The sequence below is a fragment of the Sorex araneus genome, chromosome 2, assembly GCF_027595985.1.
Source record: "Sorex araneus isolate mSorAra2 chromosome 2, mSorAra2.pri, whole genome shotgun sequence".
Lineage (NCBI taxonomy): Eukaryota > Metazoa > Chordata > Mammalia > Eulipotyphla > Soricidae > Sorex > Sorex araneus.
The window spans coordinates 26,884,095-26,903,318 of NC_073303.1; the positions used below are offsets into that span (position 1 = coordinate 26,884,095).

General features: G+C 64.8%; 1 protein-coding gene across 5 annotated transcripts in view; it reads left to right on the plus strand.

Annotated features, from left to right (window-relative positions):
- The first annotated feature begins 391 nt into the window (after positions 1 to 391).
- Positions 392 to 19,224, plus strand: part of GRM4 (glutamate metabotropic receptor 4) — a 99,677-nt gene continuing 80,844 nt past the window's right edge. For 3 of the 5 annotated variants that reach the window (XM_055124982.1, XM_055124985.1, XM_055124986.1), the window contains exons 1-2: positions 1,511 to 1,622; positions 12,156 to 13,020. In XM_055124982.1, the coding sequence (XP_054980957.1) occupies positions 12,502 to 13,020 (519 nt within the window). In that variant the 5' untranslated portion in view covers positions 1,511 to 1,622; positions 12,156 to 12,501. Of the gene's footprint in view, positions 539 to 747; positions 844 to 1,510; positions 1,623 to 12,155; positions 13,021 to 19,224 lie in introns of those variants that run through there. The other 2 variants (XM_055124983.1, XM_055124984.1) reach the window with 2 other exon arrangements.

Here is a 19,224-nt window from a genome sequence, read left to right on the forward strand (position 1 = left end):
ATGCTCTGCCGACATTTACTCACTCACCAAACAGTCACCGGCTCACCCAGTGCTCGGCCCAAGCGCACAGAGGGTGCTGCCGGCCTGGCCAGAGTCTTGCAGAGGGAGGGGGGTCTGAAGGGCAGGGGCGCTCGCGGGGAAGGGGCAGCCCATGGTGGGAGGGGGAGCTTGGCTTTGCCAGTCCTGGGGAAGAGCCGGCGGTGACACGACGGGGTCAAGTCCCCAGGCCCCGGCGGGTCGGCTGGAGGGCTGAGAGCCTGACCGGGCGGCCGCTGGCCAGCCTCCCTGCTCTGCCGCCAGCTACCCCCTTCCCGGCACCCTCCCAGGAACAAGGACAGTCACACGTCACAGCTCTAATTGAAGCCTCTCCTGCAGTCTGGGGCGAGAAGCTCGGGCAACCCTAACCGGGCTTGCCGGCTCCTCTCCGGCCTTTCCTCGCGTCCCCCGGGGAGGACACTGCTGGGGCTGCCCGGACCCAGGGACCCTGCCCTCGGCCACGGGAGACAGCCCGCCAGACCACCTGTTACACTTCGCCAAGGTGGGCATCAGAGAGGCGCTGGGTCGCGGGCCCTGGGCTGTGGGTTCCCCGGGCGATGGGGCTGTGGAGTGGAGACAGGACCCCGCTGATAGGTGGTGAGGTTGGCTGATGGGGGGGGCCTCTCCCGCTCCAGTGCTCCAACCGGGAGCAGTGCGGGGTGTGTGATGGATATGCCACTGGGGGGCACACGCCACGTGCAGGCGGATGTGGGAGAAGCTGCCCGGGAGTGGGGGTTTCTGGTGACGCAAGGGGGTGGGGAGGAGCGCAGCCCTTTCTCCCGGCGGTGCTGTGCTGGACTTTCCGGGGTGTGTGGCGGAGGCTCCCTGACCCCTCGACTTGTGGGGGTCCGGCTCCGCGCGAAGGGCGAGGGGAAGGCCCCCCCTGCCCCCGTTCCGCGCACGGGGCGGGGCGCGGGGCTGAGGGGACTTTCCGGGAAGGGACTGGGCGGGGTGCGGTCGGGGGAGAGGCAGCTGCGGGGCGGCGGTGGCGGGGTGGCGGGGCGCCGGGCCCTGCAGGTGCGGGGTCGCCCCGACGCTCTCTCTTTAAAAGGCTGGCGGAGGCGCGGCGCGCGCGCTCCGCATTCGCAGCGCAAACTTGCGGGGCCGGCTTGGCTCCGGGCAAGTGCGGCAGCGGCGGCGGCGCGGGGCTGCGCGGCGGCGGCGCCCCTCGCCCCCTCGTGCTCCCGGCCGCTCCCGCCCCCTCCCGCAGCCTCGCTCGCCCCGTCTCCCGCGCCCCGCTCGCTCGCTCCTCGCTCTCCAGCGCGCTCTCTCGCTCGCGCTCCTGCCGCCGCCGCCGCCGCCGCCGCCGTGGCCCGCAGCTCGGCGGGGCTGCGCCGCCCGCTCGCCGCCGCCCCGCTCCCGGCCGGACCCGCCGCCGGAGCCGCCGCGCCCGCTGCCCGGCTCGAGCCCGGCTCGCGCCCGCCCGAGCAGCGCCGCCCGCCGCGCGCTCAGCAGCGGCTCCGGCCGGGGCGGCCCCGGCGCAGCCCCGCGGCGCGCGGGACCCCCGGGCGGCGTGTCCGCAGCGGCGGCCCGGGCCGCCGGGCGCCCCCGACCCCTCGCCGCGGCGCAGACCTGGCCGGCGCGCGGTGAGTTGTGGCCCGCGGGGAGCGGGCGCGGGGGACGGCGCCCTCCGGCCGTGGGGGCGCGCGCTGCGGCGGGGTCCCCGGGGCTCGGGGGGCGGGTGGCTCCCGCGCTCCGGACGGCGCGGAGCGGGGCCCGCGGACCGGAGCCCTCGGGGCCGGAGGGGCTCCCCTCGGGCCGGGGGCGGTTTCCCCCCAGCCCCCGAGGGAGGGAAGCGGCGCTGGGCGTGTGTGGGCCCGGGTCAGTGTCTGCGTCCTGGGGGTGCTGCCAGGGGGTGCTGGATGCAGGGGAGCCGGGCCGGAGCTCGGCGGGGGCAGAGGCAGGAGCGCGCCCCTCTGCGGCGAGGCCGGGTGGCGGGGGCGCGGGGCGCTCGGGCGCTGCCCTCCTGGCCCGCGGCTCGCGGCGGGAGGGCAGCGCCAGCCTCGCGCGCTCGGCGCCTCCCGCGGCCACCGCGTCCCGCGCCCGCCCCAGCGCCGCCCCGAGCCACCGGCCCGAGCCGGGCGCCCGCGGGCGCGGAGGGGTGGGTGGCGCCCCCGGGTCTGGGCGGGGTGGGGGGGTCGTCTCGGCGGAGCCTCGCGACTTCGGGGTCCGGTGCTCCGCGGACACTCGGGACTTGACCCTCTCCGGGCTCCTGGCCGGCCGGCGCCCCTGCGTGGCTGTGAGTGTGTGTGCGGGTGCGGGTGAGCGCGCGTGTGTGAGTGCGCGTGTGCGCGCGCGCGCGTGTCGGGGGGTCCCCTCCGGGTCGGGCTTTCCCCGCGCCGGGGAGCAGGAGCGCCCCCTCCCCACGTGGGGGCGGGGCCGGGAGGTGGGGGCCCCGCCGCGCTGCGCCCCCGCTCGGGGTGGTCTGAGGCTGTTTGTGTGGAAATGGGGCGGCCGCTGCGGGGAGTCCTGCGGCCAGTCGGACGGACCAGCGCCCCCCGCACCCGCCTTTCCCGCCCGCGCTCCACGCAGAGGGCGCCTGGTCTCTCCCCGCGGCGTCCCCAGCGCTGCCCCTGGCCCGGGCACGTGAGCTGGCAGGGTTCGCCGGGTGGGGTGCCCCTTGCCGAGTCAGTGGGAGCCCTGGGTGGTGGGGGAGGAATGTGAGTCGGGACTCGGGCAGGCCCCCGCCTGTCTCCAAGGGTCTTCCGGTTGTGCCCCCATCCACAGTCTGCCGGTTCCAGTTTCAGCTCCTGCCGGCGCCCAGGAGAAGTGACCCCAAGCTCCCCAAGGAAGGCCCCACTGAGCTGCCCCCTCGGCTGCTCGGCCTGGGGCCCCCCAGTACTCAGAGGCCTCTGGGCCAGGTGCCCAGGTGCCAGGGCTGAGGGCCTGACAGCCTGGTTTGAGGTGGCCTGGAGGCCACCTGCAGAGGGCCAGCGGGGCACTGGGGTTGTGCGGCCGGTGACACGGAAGGGGGGAGGGGGGAGGGCAGTCTGGCTCTGGCGAGTGTGGTCAGGGCCTTGTTCCTCCTCCTGCACCCCCTAGCACTGCTCTCCCCCCAGGTCTCCCCATCCGGCTCCTGGTTCTCTCCCTGGATGCTGTCCCTGGTGCTCCCGGGGGCCGTGCCCTGACCCTCATGCCCACTTGTGAATGAGATGATCCCAGGCGTCGTCCTTTCAGTTCCGCACTTTGTCTGTCATCCCATCACCTCCCCCCTTAGGGCCCAGGCACCCCCAAAGTTACCCTCTCTGCCGTCTTAGCCACTGTGCTCCCCACCCCCACCAGAGAGGCCTTTGGGGTGCAGAGAGACCCGGAGGGCGAGAGGCCGGCTCTGGGCAGGCTCTGGCGGGCGGGCTGGGGCTGCAGCTGGCCTGAGTGTGGGGCCGGGGGCTGAGCTGCTTCCCGGCCTCAGTGGCCTGCCGTGGCCGCTGCCCTGCCCCAGCTGCGTGGCGTCCCCGGGAATGCTTCCCAGGAGGCTGGCGGACGGCTACGGGCAGCCAGAGCAGGGGAGAGCCGGGGGCAGTGGGCCGGCGGCTGGGCGTGGCGTGGGAGCCGGACAGGAGGACTCCGAGGGCCCCACCCCACTCCCAGCACCCTGGCCGCACCTGTCCCCCCGCTGCGGGACTCGTTGGCAGCAGCAGCTGCAAGCGGGACCCGCAGCTTCTGAGCGCGATAATTAGACGCTAGACCTGTCCTCTCCCCCAGACGAGTGTGCAGCCGCAGCCCCTAATTACCACCCACCCCAGACATCTGCCTGCCCGGCACCCACCTTTCCAGTGGGCAGACCCCGGGGGCAGGCTGGGCAGCTGTGGAGGCCGCTCTCCCCTGCGGTGGGGGCGGGGGCCACCTGGGGCCCCGCAGGGGAGCTGCCCGCTGTCCAGGGCTGAGGGCTTCCGGCTGGGGGGCAAACACCCTCCTCTCTGCAGCTCTCAGCCCTAGACATGCTCCTGCAGAGCAGGGGGGACCCCGGTCTCCGCCCTCTGCCCCAGAGAGCGGGGGGGCTGTCCTACAGGGGCCCCGAGCCCCTGCCCGTCCTTTCTGCAGGTTCCTGAGAGCCGCATTTCATGTTTTTTTTTTTTTCTTTTTGGGTCACACCCGGCGATGCACAGGGGTTACTCCTGGTTCTGCACTCAGGAATTACTCCTGGTGGTGCTTGGGGGACCCTGTGGGATGCTGGGAATCGAACCTGGGTTGGCCGCATGCAAGGCAAACGCCCTCCCCGCTGTGCTATTGCTGCAGCCCCCGGAGCTGCATTTCTTTTCGTCCAGCAGTGGCCGTCCTCCGGCCTTGGTCTGACCTCGCCCTCTGCCCGTCACCCTCCCCGCGCCTGCCTCCTTCCTTCTGCCCCCTGCCAACCCCGCCTGTGTGCCCCGCAGACCCCCGCCTTGTCCTGCCCGAACCTACTTCCCAACGGGAGAGACGAAGGGAACCCGCTTGGAAGAGACGTGACCTCTGCGCACGGCCCGCCCGCACCGCCTCTCGGAGCCCGCCTGCCCGTGGCCCTGCCCGCGCTCCCCCTGAGACCGTGGCCTGCCGCCCGCCCTTGGCCCAGAGCCCGCCACGGTCCTGTCCTCTCTCCCCCCTCCTGCCCGCAGCCCCGCCCACCCTCCCGCTCTCAGCCCCGGCTGCCCTCCCCGCTGCCCGCGCTCCCTCCGGCCCCCACCCCTTCTTGCCCACAACCCCGTCCGCCCTCCTTTTTGCCCACGGCCCTGCCCGCAGCCTGAAGGAGGCTTTTCTGGAGATGCTTATGGCGCCTTGCAACAAGGCGCTCCGCGAGGATGGTGGAAATCACCCTCTAAATTAAAGCCGGAGACTCCGTCGAAGTGTTTTATGATTAACTTCGCCGTTTAGATGCCTCTCGCGGCAGCGGCGAGGCAGAGACGTACATGTACGCATGCCGTTAAATAAATTGGGGATCACGCTGCCTGGGGGCATGACCCGGGCCCCGAGGGGTGGCTGCCACTCATGGCACGGGGCCAGGGGCAGGCACACGTGCCCACCTGGCCCGGGAGCGGGGTCCGGCTCAGCCTCCTGGAGAGAGTGCCGCTCCCCGGCAGGGAAGAAGCGGGGAGGACGTTTCGGGGCCTCACTGCCCCTGCCAGGCCTCCGCATCTGGGCCAGGAGGGGTCCCCCACTCCTCCGGGTGGCAGGAAGTAGCCCCGGACCCGCTTTCTTGATTGGGGCCGCGACCTCCCGCAGAAGCGCTGGCACGGCCGCAGGTTATTTTCAGATTTGAATATAGGAATAAAGATTGGGGACTTGACCTGGATTGGTGACTTCCGGGCGGGCAGTGGCCTCTCAGGGACCCCCTGCTCCCTTTCGGGGTGTCTGGCCCACCTCGCACCTCCACTCTGCCTGGGGGGTTCCCAGGGCAGGGCAGGGAGTGGGAGCAGCAGGAGGAGGGGAGAGGACGAGAGGATGAAAGGCCGGGGGCGGCGAAGCCCATCACAGCAGCGGCTGCGAGCAGAGCCCTTGCCCACTTGACTGCTGAGTGTGTGTGTGTGTGTGTGTGTGTGTGTGTGTGTGTGTGTGTGTCTGGGCGGCACAGGAAGGAGAGCTTGGGGATCTGCAGAGAACCGGGACTCGGGGTCAGCTGACTGTCTGCAGATCCTGGCTCTGGGTGACGGGGAGCTCAGGGTGAGCCTTATCCAGACTCTGCTGGGAGGTGCTGGGGCCTTAGTCCTGCTATCCTGGACCTCAGGGTGTTTTTTTTTTTTTTTTGCTTTTTGGGTCACCTGTGATGCTCAAGGGGTGACTCCTGGCTCTGTGCTCAACAAATATTCCGGGCGATGCTCAGGGGACCCTATGGGGTGCCAGGGATTGAACCCAGGTCGGCCATGTGCAAGGCAAGCGCCCACCCTGCTGTCCTATCACTCCGGCCCCCACAGCATCTCTTTCCCATATTTACTCCCAGAGACCCTCCTCTAACCCGTGGTCCTCAAATGGGGCTCGGCACCCTCTGGTCTCTTCCCTTTTCACCAGTCTCAGTGCACCAGCCCCCCCCCGCCCCCAGCTGTTCCCGGAACAGCCCGCCCGCCCCAGGGCCTTGGCACCTGCCACGCTCTTGACCACATTGCTCTCCTTCATGCACGTGGCTCACGCCCGGACCAGCTCAAGTCTGTGCCCAGACCCACTTCCTCAGAGAAGCCTTCCCTGACGCTCTTTCCTTGAACAGCCCCTCTTCCGGTTTCTTCTGTGACTCGGAATGCCCGTGGCAGTGTGTGTGGCTGGGCTGCCACCCCCTGCCCCAGGACGTGTCTCGTTGGGGCACAGCGGTCCCCAGGCGCTCAGCACCGGGGGCACTGGCACCTGGCAGAGCTGAGAGCTCTAGGCCGGGAATGTGGCCCAGAGCTGGAGGTTGCGGCAGGTGTGAGGACAGAGCAGCGCATGGGTCCCCTCTGCACCCCGATCCCAGGTGCCGGAAGTCAGAGGGAGGAGGGGCGCTTCCTCCCGGGACTAGCTGTGGAGGAAGGAGGTGAAGCAGGTGTCATCAGGGCGGGCTTCCTGCAGGAGGAGGAATCTCAGTGGCTACTTGAGCCTCACAGGGAGGAGGCCAGGGAGAATCAGCATGTGGAAGCTGAGCTGAGGGGCCCTCCCTGGCTCTCTCCCCCATGCCCCACATGCCGCTCTGGGCTCAGGCCCTCGTTTCCGTGGGAAAGGTGGGAGGTTTGCAAGTGGTTCCTTGCAAGGTGAGATCACTCTTTCTTTCTTTCTTTCTTTCTTTCTTTCTTTCTTTCTTTCTTTCTTTCTTTCTTTCTTTCTTTCTTTCTTTCTTTCTTTCTTTCTTTCTTTCTTTCTTTCTTTCTTTCCTTTTTTTGCGTCACACCTGGCAATGCACAGGGGTTACTCCTGGCTCTGCACTCAGAAACTACCCCTGGTGGTGCTCAGGGGACCATATGTGATGCTGGGAATTGAATCCGGGTCGGCCGCACACAAGGCAAACGCCCTACCCACTGAGCTATTGCTCCAGCCCCCTTTCCCCTCTTTCTCTCTCTCTTTCTCTCTTTCTTTCTTTCTTTCTTTCTTTCTTTCTTTCTTTCTTTCTTTCTTTCTTTCTTTCTTTCTTTCTTTCTTTCTTTCTTTCTTTCTTTCTGCTTTCTTTCTTGCTTGCTTTCTTTCTCTCTCTTTCTCTCTTTCTTTCTTTCTCTCCTTCCTTCCTTCCTTCCTTCCTGCCTCCCTCCCTTTCTCCCCCTCTCCCTCCCTCCTTCCCTCCCTCTATTCTCCCTCCCTCCTTTCCTCCCTCTTCTCTCCCTCCCTCCCTCCCTCCCTCCTTCCCTCTTTCCCTCCCTCCCTTCACCCTTCCCCCCTCCCTCCCTCCCTCCACACCTGGTCATGCTCAGGGTTTTCAGCTGCTCTGCACTCAGGATTACTCTTGGCAGTATAGTTCAGGGGACCACATTTGGTGACCGTATAGGGACCACGTGGGCTGCTGGGGATCACGCCAGGCCGGCTGTGTGCAAGGCAGGCACCTTCCCCACCGTGCATTGCTCTAGTCCCCAGGTCTGGGATTCTGGGTTATAGTTCTTGGAGCAGGCGGGTGAGTGGGGCAGCTCAGGGACAGGGGGAGAAGGTGGGGGGGTGGAACAGACACCCCCTCCTCCTTGGAGGGCCCAGGCTGGGGGATGCTGGGGGCAGAGTGTGTGACTGGAGGTGGGTCACCTGGGAGAGAAGGGGCCAGAGCCCAGGATTCCGTCATGCACAGAGACTCCCCCCCCACGGGGACTCCTGGGGCCTGGTTGTGGGAGCAGCCCGGAGTTTTCCCCGGAGTCGGCCTTGTCCAGCCTGCCTGGCTGGCCTGCTGGGGGCCAGCGGGCAGCTGGTCGTGTCTGGAGTCCACAGCTGAGTGGGGCTTGGGGCTGCCCTTCTGGGGGATGTGAGGTGTGAGTTCTCTGATGGGGCGGGAGGTTCTGGACTCCGGCCAACACTGTCCTGGCCTGTCCACGGCCCCTGGCTGAGCTGCCCACGGCAGGTGCCTGGGGAGGGAGAAGGGGGGCCCACTGGAAGGAAGGACGGGGGTTGGGGGCGGCGGGAGCCCTCGCCGGCCTGGCTGCACCCTGAGGCCTGGCCCGAGCCTCCTCAGAGTGGCTCGGGGCGGCTCCCTGACCCAGAGCAGGGGCTGTGCGACCCCGGCCGTGGACGGGATTTGTCCCTTCCCTGAGAGGGTGCGGTGGGGCCCTGAGACTGGGGCGGGCCTGAGACCCCAGGCTAGACCGCACGGCTCCCTCCCCAATCATAGCTGAGCTCACGCAGGAGAATGTTCTGGAAAAGCCTGTTGGCCGCGACCCTGCTGTGTGTGGCACAGGCTGCAGCTAAGCTCTGTCCTAAGCTGCCGCCCGGGGGCGCGGGGTCAGGGGCGGGGAGCGTCCCCCGGGGTTCGCAGCACGGGAGGGACTGGGGCTGCCTGAGGAGCCCAGGCCCCCAGCCCCCCTTGCCCGTGGGAGGAGGCGGCTCCGGGGAAGCCGCCTCAGCGCCCCCCACGCCAGCCCTGCTCTGTGGCTCCTTTCATGCCGGGTATTTTTACTTCCCTTGTTCCCGGAGCAGGATCAAAGGCAGGGGAGGCTGAAAGGCAGCGACTCGCCGGCTCTGCCGGCAGCTGGGGGCCCGGGCGGGGGGCAGCGCGGGGGCGGCCTCGGCCCGGGGAGGCCTGGACTCGGTTTTGTGGGTTCTTCTGTGGCCCCCTCTCAGGTGCCCGCCGCTCGAGCCTGTGGTGTGTAAGGCGCGAGGGGGTCTGAGTGTACGCGGTTTGCGTTTTGTGTGTTTTGTGTAATGTGTGGGTGGGGTCGGCGTGTGTGGTAAGTGTGTTGTGGTGTGCTCATATATAATATGTGGCGTGTGCGTGGTGTGCATGCGGTGTGTACGTGTGTATGGTAGTTGTAGTATGGTGTGTGTGGTGAGTGCATGAGTGTGTAGCATGCGGCATGTGTGGGATGAGTGTGGTGCTGTGTGGTGTGTGCTGTGCTGTGTGTATGTGTGGCATGGTGTACGGGGTGTGTGTTGTGTATGTGTGGTCTGTGGCGTCTGTATGTGTAGTATGTGGTGTGTGTGATGTGTGCCTAAGTTGTATACGGCACATGTGGTATGTGTATGTGTGTGTGGTAAGCATGTGGAGTATGTGTGGAATGTGTATGTGGTGTCTCTACGTGTAGGGTAGGGTGTGTGTGGTGATTGCCAGTGGTGTGTGTGTGTGTGTGGTGTGGTAATTGCTCCGTGTGGTGTGTGTGTGTGTGTGCGTGTGTGTGAGCCTGTGTGTGCACACAGCTGAGCCCGGTGGTGGGCCGGAGGAGCCAGCGCTCAGGTGCCGAGCAGAGCGGGGTGGGGGCTCCTGCGCCCCGGCCCCGCCCTGACCTGCCCAGCTGCACAGTTCCCCGTCCTCCAGGTGGGGCCCCAGAGGCCCGAGCTGGCCAGGCCTGAGGGGTCCTCTGGCCAGTGAGCGTGGCTCAGGGCCTGACTGTGGCTGTGGCTGTACAGGTGACTGTCTGTGGCCGTGTCTATCCGTGGCCATGGCCGTGTCTGTGTCCATGTCCATGTCTGTGTTCGTGTCTGTCCGTGTCTGTCCATGTCCGTGTCTGTGTCTGTGGCCATGTCTGTGTTCGTGTCTGTCCGTGTCTGTGTCTGTGGTTGTGTCTGACCATGTCTGTGTCCGTGTCCGTGTCTGTGGCCGTGTCTGTGGCCATGTCTGTGGCCATGACTGTGTGTAGCTGTGTCTGTGTCTGTGCCCATGTCCAGGTCTGTGTCCATGTCGGTCCGTGGCCGTGTCTGTCTGTGTCCGTGTCTGTGTCTGCGACTGTATGTGGCTGTGTCTGTCTGTGTCCGTGGCGGTGACTGTGTGTGTTCGTATTCATGTCCGTGTCTTGTGTGTTCGTGTCCATGTCTATGTCTATGACGGTCTGTGACTGTATGTGGCTGTGTCCATGTCTGTGTCCGTGTCTGTCTGTGTCTGTGTCTGTATCCGTGTCTGTGTCTGTGTCTGTATCCGTGTCTGTGTCTGTGTCTGTGTCCGTGTCCATGTTCGTGTCTGTGTCTGTGTCCATGTCCATGTCCATGTCTGTCTGTGTCTGTGTCTGTGTCTGTGTCCATGTCCATGTCCATGTCTGTCTGTGTCCGTGTCTGTGTCTGTGTCCATGTTCGTGTCTGTGTCTGTGTCCATGTTCGTGTCTGTGTCCGTGTCCATGTCCGTGTCCGTGTCTGTGTCTGTGTCCATGCCTATGTCTGTCCGTGTCCGTGTCCATGTCTGTGTCCGTGCCCGTGGTGGTGTCCGTGTGTGGCTGTGCCGTGCAGCGTCTCAGCACCCCACTGGAGACGGGTGAGGGTGCTCCTTGCGGGAGAGCACTCTACCTGGACGTGGGAGGTGACGCCGCTGTCCGGGCTGTCGTTTCTCACAGGAAGATGACAAGGGGACAGTGTTCCCTGGCAAGGTGCCCGCCCCTCCCGCTCCCCGCCTGGAAACAGGCTCCCACCTTGTGACAGTGACGTCTGGGCCCAGCCCCGCCCTGCCCAGCGCTCGCCCCAGCGGGAGCTGTTTCTCCTGGGGACTCCTCCTTCTGACCTGCTGTCCTCGGCCACCACAGCCTCTCCACCCCCCACAACCACGGGGCAGAGGGCCTCGCAGCTCCACCGTCCCCTGCGCCCCAAGCCCCAGCCACCGACCAGCCACTGTCACTGCCGGAGGAGGAGGTGCCGGTGCTGTGGGTGCTATCTGAGTGGTGCTGACGGTACCCCCTGGAGCTGGCCTTGCTGTGTGGCTTTGGGAGAAGTGGGTGACGTCTCTGGGCTGCCAGGGACCTGCAGCAGGGACTGAAGAAGTTGCTAGTGAACTCACAAGAGGGGCCTTTTACTTGATTTTGTTTTAAGGTCACACCTGGAGGTGCTCACGGCTTACTCTGGGCTCTGTGCTCAGGAGCCACTCCTGGTGGTGGTACTCAGGCGGCCATGGGGATGCTGGGGACGGAATCCGAGTCCGCTGGGTGCAAGGCAAGCGTCTTCCCTGCTGTACAAGGGGTGCTCTGGTGAGGGGTGTGCAGTGAGGGAGAGGCCAGAGGGCTCTTGGGCGGGCGCTGGGGCATCACGCCTGCTCCCCCTACTCCCCAGGGCTTGTGCGTGTACGTGTGTGTGTGTGTGTGTGTCTCAATGACCCTGAGACCACCACTTGGCCTTGATGTAGGGACCAGTCTCCAGCGATACCTCAGTTCAACCACAGACCCCTCTTCCAACAGTAGGGAAACTGAGGCACCGCCTGGGCAAGTAGTGCTGTTCGTGGCTCTGTCCCGGGGGAGAGGCGCGAGTTGCGCCCCCAGCCTGGCCCTGAGTCGGCTTCCAGCCCTCCTTCCCAGGCCTCCCGGGTGGAGGGGTGGAGGGTGCTGGCTCCGAGCGGCCGGGGCGAGGAAGGAACCCCAGGGGAAATTAGCCCAAATTAGCCGTGCGAATGAGGAAGAGCTGCTGTTCCTCCTCCACCCTTGCAGATAAATATTTAATCACCACAACAATAATAATGACAATGATGACAATAATGTGCAGTAACCTGAGCCCCGCTCGCTCTCTGAGGAGGAGGGAAGGGGAGAAGGAGCCTGAGGAAGCGGGGAGGCAGCCGCATCCACGAGCCCTGGGCTCAGCCTCTGCCCGGGGCGGTCACAGCTGGGGGACCCGGACTCTGGCGGCCCAGCTTCCCCCGGGCCAGCGGGGGCTCCCCATCGTAGGGCCGTGGGGTTCTGCTCCCCAGAGCATCCCGGGGACCGAGGTGTCCTGCTCCTGCTCCTGGACCGTATGGCTAGGGCATGATGGGCTCATGCTCTGACCTCAGTTTGTTCATCTCTGGGATGGGCCCAGCGCCCCAGGATGCTTGCTCTTTCCTGCTGGTGAGAGAGGGGGGCAGGGCCTCCTCCTCCCTCGCCAGTGCCTGTCGGATCCCGGCCGGCCCTGTGCATGGCCCTGGGTGCAGGCCCTGAGCTATCCTCGCGGCCTGACCTAATTTCTGCCCGAATCGCTCCCACTTGAGGCGAAGTGGAGCGGCAGACAGGATGGAAACCAAGTCCGGGAGCTTTGGGGTGTCTCTCCGGCACGGCCTCCTCGCGGGTGAGAGATCAGAATAACCCATGTTTGATCCTCGCTCTCTCTTCCCCCCCCAGGGAAGGTCGGCAGGAGAAGAGGGCGGAAGTGCTTCTTCCTTGACGCCCAGCCACCCGTCCGCGCCCGCCTCCACGGCCGCCCACCAGGAAGAGGTCTGCGGGGCGTCCGGGGCCCCAGGACAGCGCCTTCCTGCACCCCGCCACTCCCCGCCCCCCGGGGGCCTGGTCCCAGCGTTTGCCCCAGCATGAGGCGCCCTGTGGGCTCTCCTCAGCCCCGCTGCTGCTGAGGCCGCCCTGGAGAGGCCTGCGGGGGGCCCATGCCCATGCGCACCCGGGCCTGGGGGCCCGGCGCCTGCCGAGGCTAGGAGGGGCCCCCCAACTTCATGGGCCTCTAGGGGTCTCCACGATGCCCGGGAAGAGAGGCGGAGGCTGGTGGTGGGCCCCGCTGCCCCTCTGCCTGGTCCTCAGCCTGTCTGGCCTCTGGGTGCCCTCGTCCCTGGGCAAGCCCAAGGGCCACCCGCACATGAACTCCATCCGCATCGACGGGGACATCACGCTGGGCGGCCTGTTCCCCGTGCACGGCCGGGGCTCTGAGGGCAAGGCCTGCGGGGAGCTTAAGAAGGAGAAGGGCATCCACCGGCTGGAGGCCATGCTCTTCGCCCTGGACCGCATCAACAACGACCCCGACCTGCTGCCCAACATCACACTGGGCGCCCGCATCCTGGACACCTGCTCCCGGGACACCCACGCCCTGGAGCAGTCGCTGACCTTCGTGCAGGCGCTCATCGAGAAGGACGGCACGGAGGTGCGCTGTGGCAGCGGCGGCCCGCCCATCATCACCAAGCCCGAGCGCGTGGTGGGGGTCATCGGGGCCTCCGGGAGCTCCGTCTCCATCATGGTGGCCAACATCCTCCGCCTCTTCAAGGTGAGTGCCCGCCAGGAGCCCCCGCTGCAGGGGTGTGGGGGAGGAAGCAACCAGGGCTGGGCCGGGCCTGTGGCGCTGGCCGTGGTACTGAAATACCGGCCCGTGGCGCTGACCGCGGTGCTGAAATGCCGGTCGAGATGGGATCTGTCCAGCACTCAGCGGGCGAGGTGGCGAGGAAGGAAAGGAAGCGTGTTCCGGCGATAGAAGGGGGGTGGGGGGAGATGTGCAGTCAGACATCTGAAGGCACCGGCAGAAGGCTAGGTAGGGAAGGAGATAGATCGTTAGAAGGCGGGCTGAAGGAGAGAAAACACCGGACAGGGCCAGGGAGCTAAAGCCAGACTTCTGTTTTGACGTTGTTTTCACATAATTGCAATTCCCTGGAAAGATCTGCTTTTCTCCTGGGTAGCTCCAAAGCCCGGTGCAGCCCTCCCGCCCCACCCCAAGATTATGATTAGAGAATGTGTCCTGGTTTTATGCGGCTGGGGTGTCGGACAGCAGAGCCCTGAGCAGGCAGAGGAGAGGGCCGGGGAGGGGCCGTGGGGAGCTGGCGGCTCCGTCTCTCCTGCCTCGCCCCCCGAGCCCCAGACAGGACCCTCACTCACCCCTTCCTCCCTGGTCTCTCTCGTTGCACACCTTTCTCTCTTCCCTTCTGGAATTCCTCCCTGCCCCCCTCCGAGCCGCCTCCCTTCCTCTCTACCCGGGGCAAGAGCTGCTGATTTGCAATTCAATTGGAGCCAAGTGCTTCGCTAAGCTGCTAAAACAACCGAAAGCTACTGGGTGGAGAGAAAAACATTACAAGCATTTTACCAATAATTATGTGCCCGTTCCTCTCGCAGAGAGTCTGCCTTATTTGCTCTGTGTTTGTGTGAGCGCTCATGTGTGTTTGTGTGTGCGCGCGTGTGTGTGTGTGTGCGTGTACGTGTGTGTGAGGGAGACAGAGGGAGAGAGAGTGTAGGGGTGCAGTGAGACTATGGGAGGAAGAGGGAGGAAGAGACTCAGGAAGCTCCTGGGTCCCCCCACTCCTGGCGGAGGCCCCTCTCTCCTCACCTCCAGCCTCAGACACACCAGGCAGCGTGGGAAACTGCCACGCTGGTTTCTTTTTGGGGTTGTTTGCTCTGTCTGTGAGGCTGCAGTGCCGGGGCGGGAGGCACTGGGGCTGGCCCACTTGTGCCCGACTGGGAGGTCTCTGGCTTGGGAGGGTCAGAGAGATGACGCAGAGGGAGAGAGCCTATGCCTGGCATGCGCGAGACCCTGAGTTGGACCCCCAGGTCACCAGGCCTGAACCCTGAACCTCCGACCCTCAGGCCTGTGTCAGGGGCCAGCCAGGGGTCCTGGGAGTGGACCCGAGCTCCCGGGTCCCACAGGAAAGTGGACCGGAGATGTCCTGGCTTAGCCTGAGGTTGGGCTACCTAAAGTTCCTGGGGTCTGCGGCAGTGTCCAGTACCAGATTTTTGGGGGTTCTTGCCCCACCAGAAGTGCCCTCACTCACTGTTGAAACAGACGTTTAGAGACCCCAGGGGAACACGGGCAGGAAGTGGAAAGCGGTCTGCCCACACCCGGGGGGTGATAAGTCCGGGCTATGGGACACTCTTGGGGGACAGGAGGGGACGGCCTTCCCCTGCCCAACTCGCAGTGCGCAGTGGAGGGCAGAGAGGAGGGGGTGATGGCTCAGGTCAGCTGGAGGTCTCCCACCCATCTGCTCGAGGTCACGGGGCCATCTGCAGAGGGGACAGGGGACAAGCCTAGACTCCTTGTCAGCCTCTAGGTGGGACACAGATCCCGGCCCCTGGGAAGGGGGTGGGTGGGTGCTGCAGAATCAGATCAGAGCAGGGGTGAGGCAGCTTCTGTGGGGGAAGCCCCTGGGCCCCTACTGCTGGGGCTTCACTGAGGCTCCTGGGAGTAGAGAGAGCCCCTATCCCCCCTATCTGGAGGTGGGGCCCGGCACAGGAGCCCAGAGGTGTCATTCAGGGCAGAAGAGTCCAGATTGTCCCTGGAGGGCCTTCACCTGTTCTTGGGGACTGGGGCATGGTACAGGGGGAAGGCGCTTGCCTTGCATGCTTCAGATCCGAGTTCGATCCTCGGCATCCCAAGGATATGATCCCCCGGGCACCTCCGGGAGTGTTCCCTGAGTGCAGAGCCAGGAGTCACCCCGGAGCCAAAGACTGAAAAACCGGACAGGAAGCCTGCTCTTAGAAGCAGCAGCTCCGGGACGGGACCCAGGGCCCCTCCAGCCTGGGCTCCGACTTCTGCTGTGACGCCTCAGTAGCGTGTAGGGGAGGGGGGCGAGGGGGCGTCCGGGAGCCTCGCAGCCTCTCAGGGCATCCTGTTGCTCTGTCCACTTGCTCATGCAGGACCATGGCCTCCTGAGGACTGCAGAGACCTGCGGGTTGGCGTGGGGCGCCGAGACCCCCCAGTGCATGGGCATGGTGTGGGGGCAGGGATGGAGCCTGGGCGGAGCAGGGGTGGGGCAGGCTGGGAAGGAGGGCGGGGAACAGGCCGCTGCCGAGGTCCAGGGCCCCCCCACGTCCCTCTGGCAGCGCTGATGTTGCCGGCTGAGACAAGAGGGCTCCTCAATAATTAAACTGGAGAAATGAGAGGCTGGGTGAGAGGCGGAAAAGCCATTTACCGAGGCAAGAAGCCTGAACTTTGGGGAGGGAAGGTGAGGAGCGGGAGCTGGAGCAGGCAGCGAGCACGGGGCAGGGAGCGGCCCTGTCAGTGTCCATCGCCAAGGGCAGTGCGGCAGCCTGTCCACTCTGCTCCCTTACCCGAGGCCATTAGCAGGGCCTGCCGGACCCCCCTTCGCGGCTGTGGTCACTGCCCTCCTTCCCGGGGTGGTTCCCGCTCACAGCTGAGAAAACAGCTTGGGGGGGGGACCCGGGGGCGGCCCCTTCCTGGAACATGCTAACGGGGCACAGGTGTGGCCCAGCAGGTGTGGAAACGGCCCTGATGAAGTGACAGGTGCAGGGGGGATGCTGGAAGTCAGGCCCCCTCCCATTCCAGACTGTGCCCCCGTAAATAGGGTTACGAGTGGGACCCAGGCCCAGTATATGTGGCGATCAGCAGCCCCCCTGGGAAGCCATGGGCTGGGGGCTTGTAGCCCCGCCTTCCTGTAGCCCCATCCGGCCCGCTGTGAGGGTCAGGGAGTGGGGCCACGGAGAACCCAGTGGGGAGGGCGTTTGCCTCACACGTGGCCCACCCGGCTTTGATCCCTGGCATCCCGTACATACGGCCCCCTGAGCACCGCCAGGGGTGACCCTTGCATACAGAGCCGGGAGCCCCCCAACAACAACTGCAACAACAACAGACGGAGTAAGTCCCGAGCACTGCAGGGTGGGACCCTGAAGAAGGGGACTGGCCACGCACACAGTGACAGGTTAGGGAGGCCGAGGCCCGGAAGGCGTGGCCAGTGCAGTGCCGTGGGAGACCATGGTCCAGGTCCCGGCCCGGTCAGCTGTGAGCGTGGGTCTCTGCTGCCCCCGACCCCTCTCCAGTCACTCACACCACGGTGTGAATGAGCCGACCAGCTCTGCGGGCCCAGAGGCCTCCCGGCAGCGGGAAGCAGCCTGACAGGGCCCCGGCGGGAAGCTTCTTTCCGTCCTGGACCTGGCAGAGTGCAGAAGTTTCCAGAACCCGTTTCCTTGCGTCCCGCGTTTCCTGTGCAGTGCGGGGAGAGCAGAGGAGACACACCTAGACACTGGGGCTGGACAGCCCTTGCCACCTCGGCCCGTGGTTTAGCCTGGCCATGCCTCAGTTTCCTCACCGGTGCGGCGGGGGAGAGTGGTGCTGGAACTGAGGTCGCGTCCGGCAGAGGGCCTGCTGGGGTCTGGCACACAGTCAGCCTGCAGGAAATGCCATGGCACAGCTTGTGCGGACTTCCCGTCATGCGGGAGGCGTTCACGCAGAGGCTGCTGGCGCGGGGGGCAGTGACAGACGGTGACCTTTGCGGAGGTCCCGCCATCTGCCGGAGCCCTGCGCCTCCCCGCAGGGCGATGGGGAGAGCAGCCAGCCTGAGGTCTCCCTCCGAGGGGCCGGGAAGACGGTGTAGGGGACCCCAGTCTGCAGGGCCTTTCTAGCTCTCTCTCGAGGGGCCCTTAGGGACGGCCCACCCTGCCTTCCCCCCCGGAGATTGCTCTGTCCTCCCGGCATCCGGGTCAAAGCACGTGGGGGCACTTTAGGCTTTGGGGCAGCACCCCGCGATGCCCCTCTTCACTCCCTGCCCCGGGGCCAAGGCCTCTCCCCTCCCTCGCTCCCGGCTGCCAAGCTGCTCCCGCGCCTCTTACCTGGTGGTGCTGGACTCGCCCCCAGTGCTCTCGTGTACAAGGCCCGCACTGGAACTGCGCTGCCGAGTTCCTGGCCCCAGACTCATCTTTCTGGGTTTTTGTTGTATTTCGGGCCACTCCCGGTGGTGCTCAGGGCTCACTCCTGACTCTGCACTCAGGGGTCACTCCAGGGGGGGGGGGCTCTGGGGACGGCACGTGGGTGCCAGGGATGGATCCTGGGTCAGCCACGGGCAAGGCAAGTGCTCTCCCAGCTGTGCTCTCTCTCCAGCCACCTCAGATCATCTTCCTAAAAGCCCAACTGAACCTGTCATGTCCCTGCCCCACCCCACCCCTGCTTGCAGGTTGTTGGTTCCTGGATTAAGATGCACATGTTTATTGTTGTGAAAGGGGGAGGCCTAGATCACGTTTGACCCCGCTGTTTAGAGAGGAGAAGGACAAAGAAGGAAAGGAACCCTGAGGAGAGAACAGGGAGGAAGGGCGAAGCGGTGTGTCAGGCTTCCGTTATATTGGCCGTGTGGGCGAGTGGTATAGCCACGTACCCAAAGCACAGACTCAGCACCGGAAACATGAGATCGAAGCTGCAACCACCGAAACTTTGTAATGTGCCTGTCCAGAAACTTTGTAACATGCCTGTCCAGCTGACAATGGGGGATAGGCTGGGGCTGGAATCTGGAAAGGGAGGTGAGGGAAGCTGACCCTTGGGAATGGGACTGGGGTTGAGATTGTATATGCCTAAAACTCAGCCACCAATGACTTTGTATATCACAGTTCTCTCGAGCGGGCACCAGTAACATCTCCGTTGTGAGACTTGTTACTGTTTTTGGCATATCGAATACACCATGGGTAGCGTGCCAGGCTCTGCTGTGTGGGCGGGATACTCTCAGTAGCTTGCCGGACTCTCCAAGAGGGACCAAGGAATCGAACCCGGGTCAGCCATGGGCAAGGCAAATGCCCTACCTGTTGCACTATCGCTCCAGTTCTATCCCAGTTCTCTAATAAAAAAAAAAAAAAAAGAAAATGTGCATGCCTTGTCTGTCCTAGTGGCCAGCCTGGAGCTGCCCGGACACCCCCCTGTCAGGGGCCGTCCCCCCCTTTTCCTCAGTCTCTGGGGATGTGGTCCCTGCCCCCAGGTCTTGGTCCTTGAGGCCTGTCCACTCAGGAGGCGGTGTCGGTGCTGTGGTTCGAGCAGTCCCCACCAGGCTGTCTGGCCTCATTTTTGCTCTCAGAGCACTGGCTGCCATCTTGCGTTAGTTTCTTTGTTCCCTTGCCGGTGGCTTCCTGGCTAGACCAGGGCATAGCTCCGTGCCCGGAGCCAGACCCAGCTCACAGCTGGCGTCTGCCCACGGCCCTGTGGGCTGGGAATGATCTTGGTGGTTTTGTTGTTGTTGTTGCTTGTTTGTTTTGTTTTGTTTTTGGTCACACCTGGAGATGCTCAGGGGTTACTCCTGGCTCTGCGCTCAGGAATTACTCCTGGGGATGCTAAGGGGACTATATGGGATACCGGAGATTGAACCCAGGTCAGCTGCAGCCAAGGCAGACGCCCTACCTGCTGTACCCACCCTATCCGCTTGGGCCCCAAGATCTTGGTGTTTTGTTTAGGTTTTGCTTTTTGGGTCACACCTGGCAATGCTCAGGGGTCACTCCTGGCTCTGCACTCAGGAATCACTCCTGGCGGTGCTCAGGGGACCATATGGGATTCTGGGAATCGAACCTGGGTCGGCCGCGTGTAAGGCAAATACCTTACCCTCTGTGCTATTGCTCCAGCCCCAGATCTTGGTGTTTTATTGATTTGTTTTTGTTTCTCTGGGGGTTCATACCCACAATGCTTAGGGGTTACTCCTGACTCTGTACTCAGGAATTACTCCTGGTGAAGCTCAGGGGACCATATGGAATATCAGGGATTGAACCCAGGTCAGTTGCATGC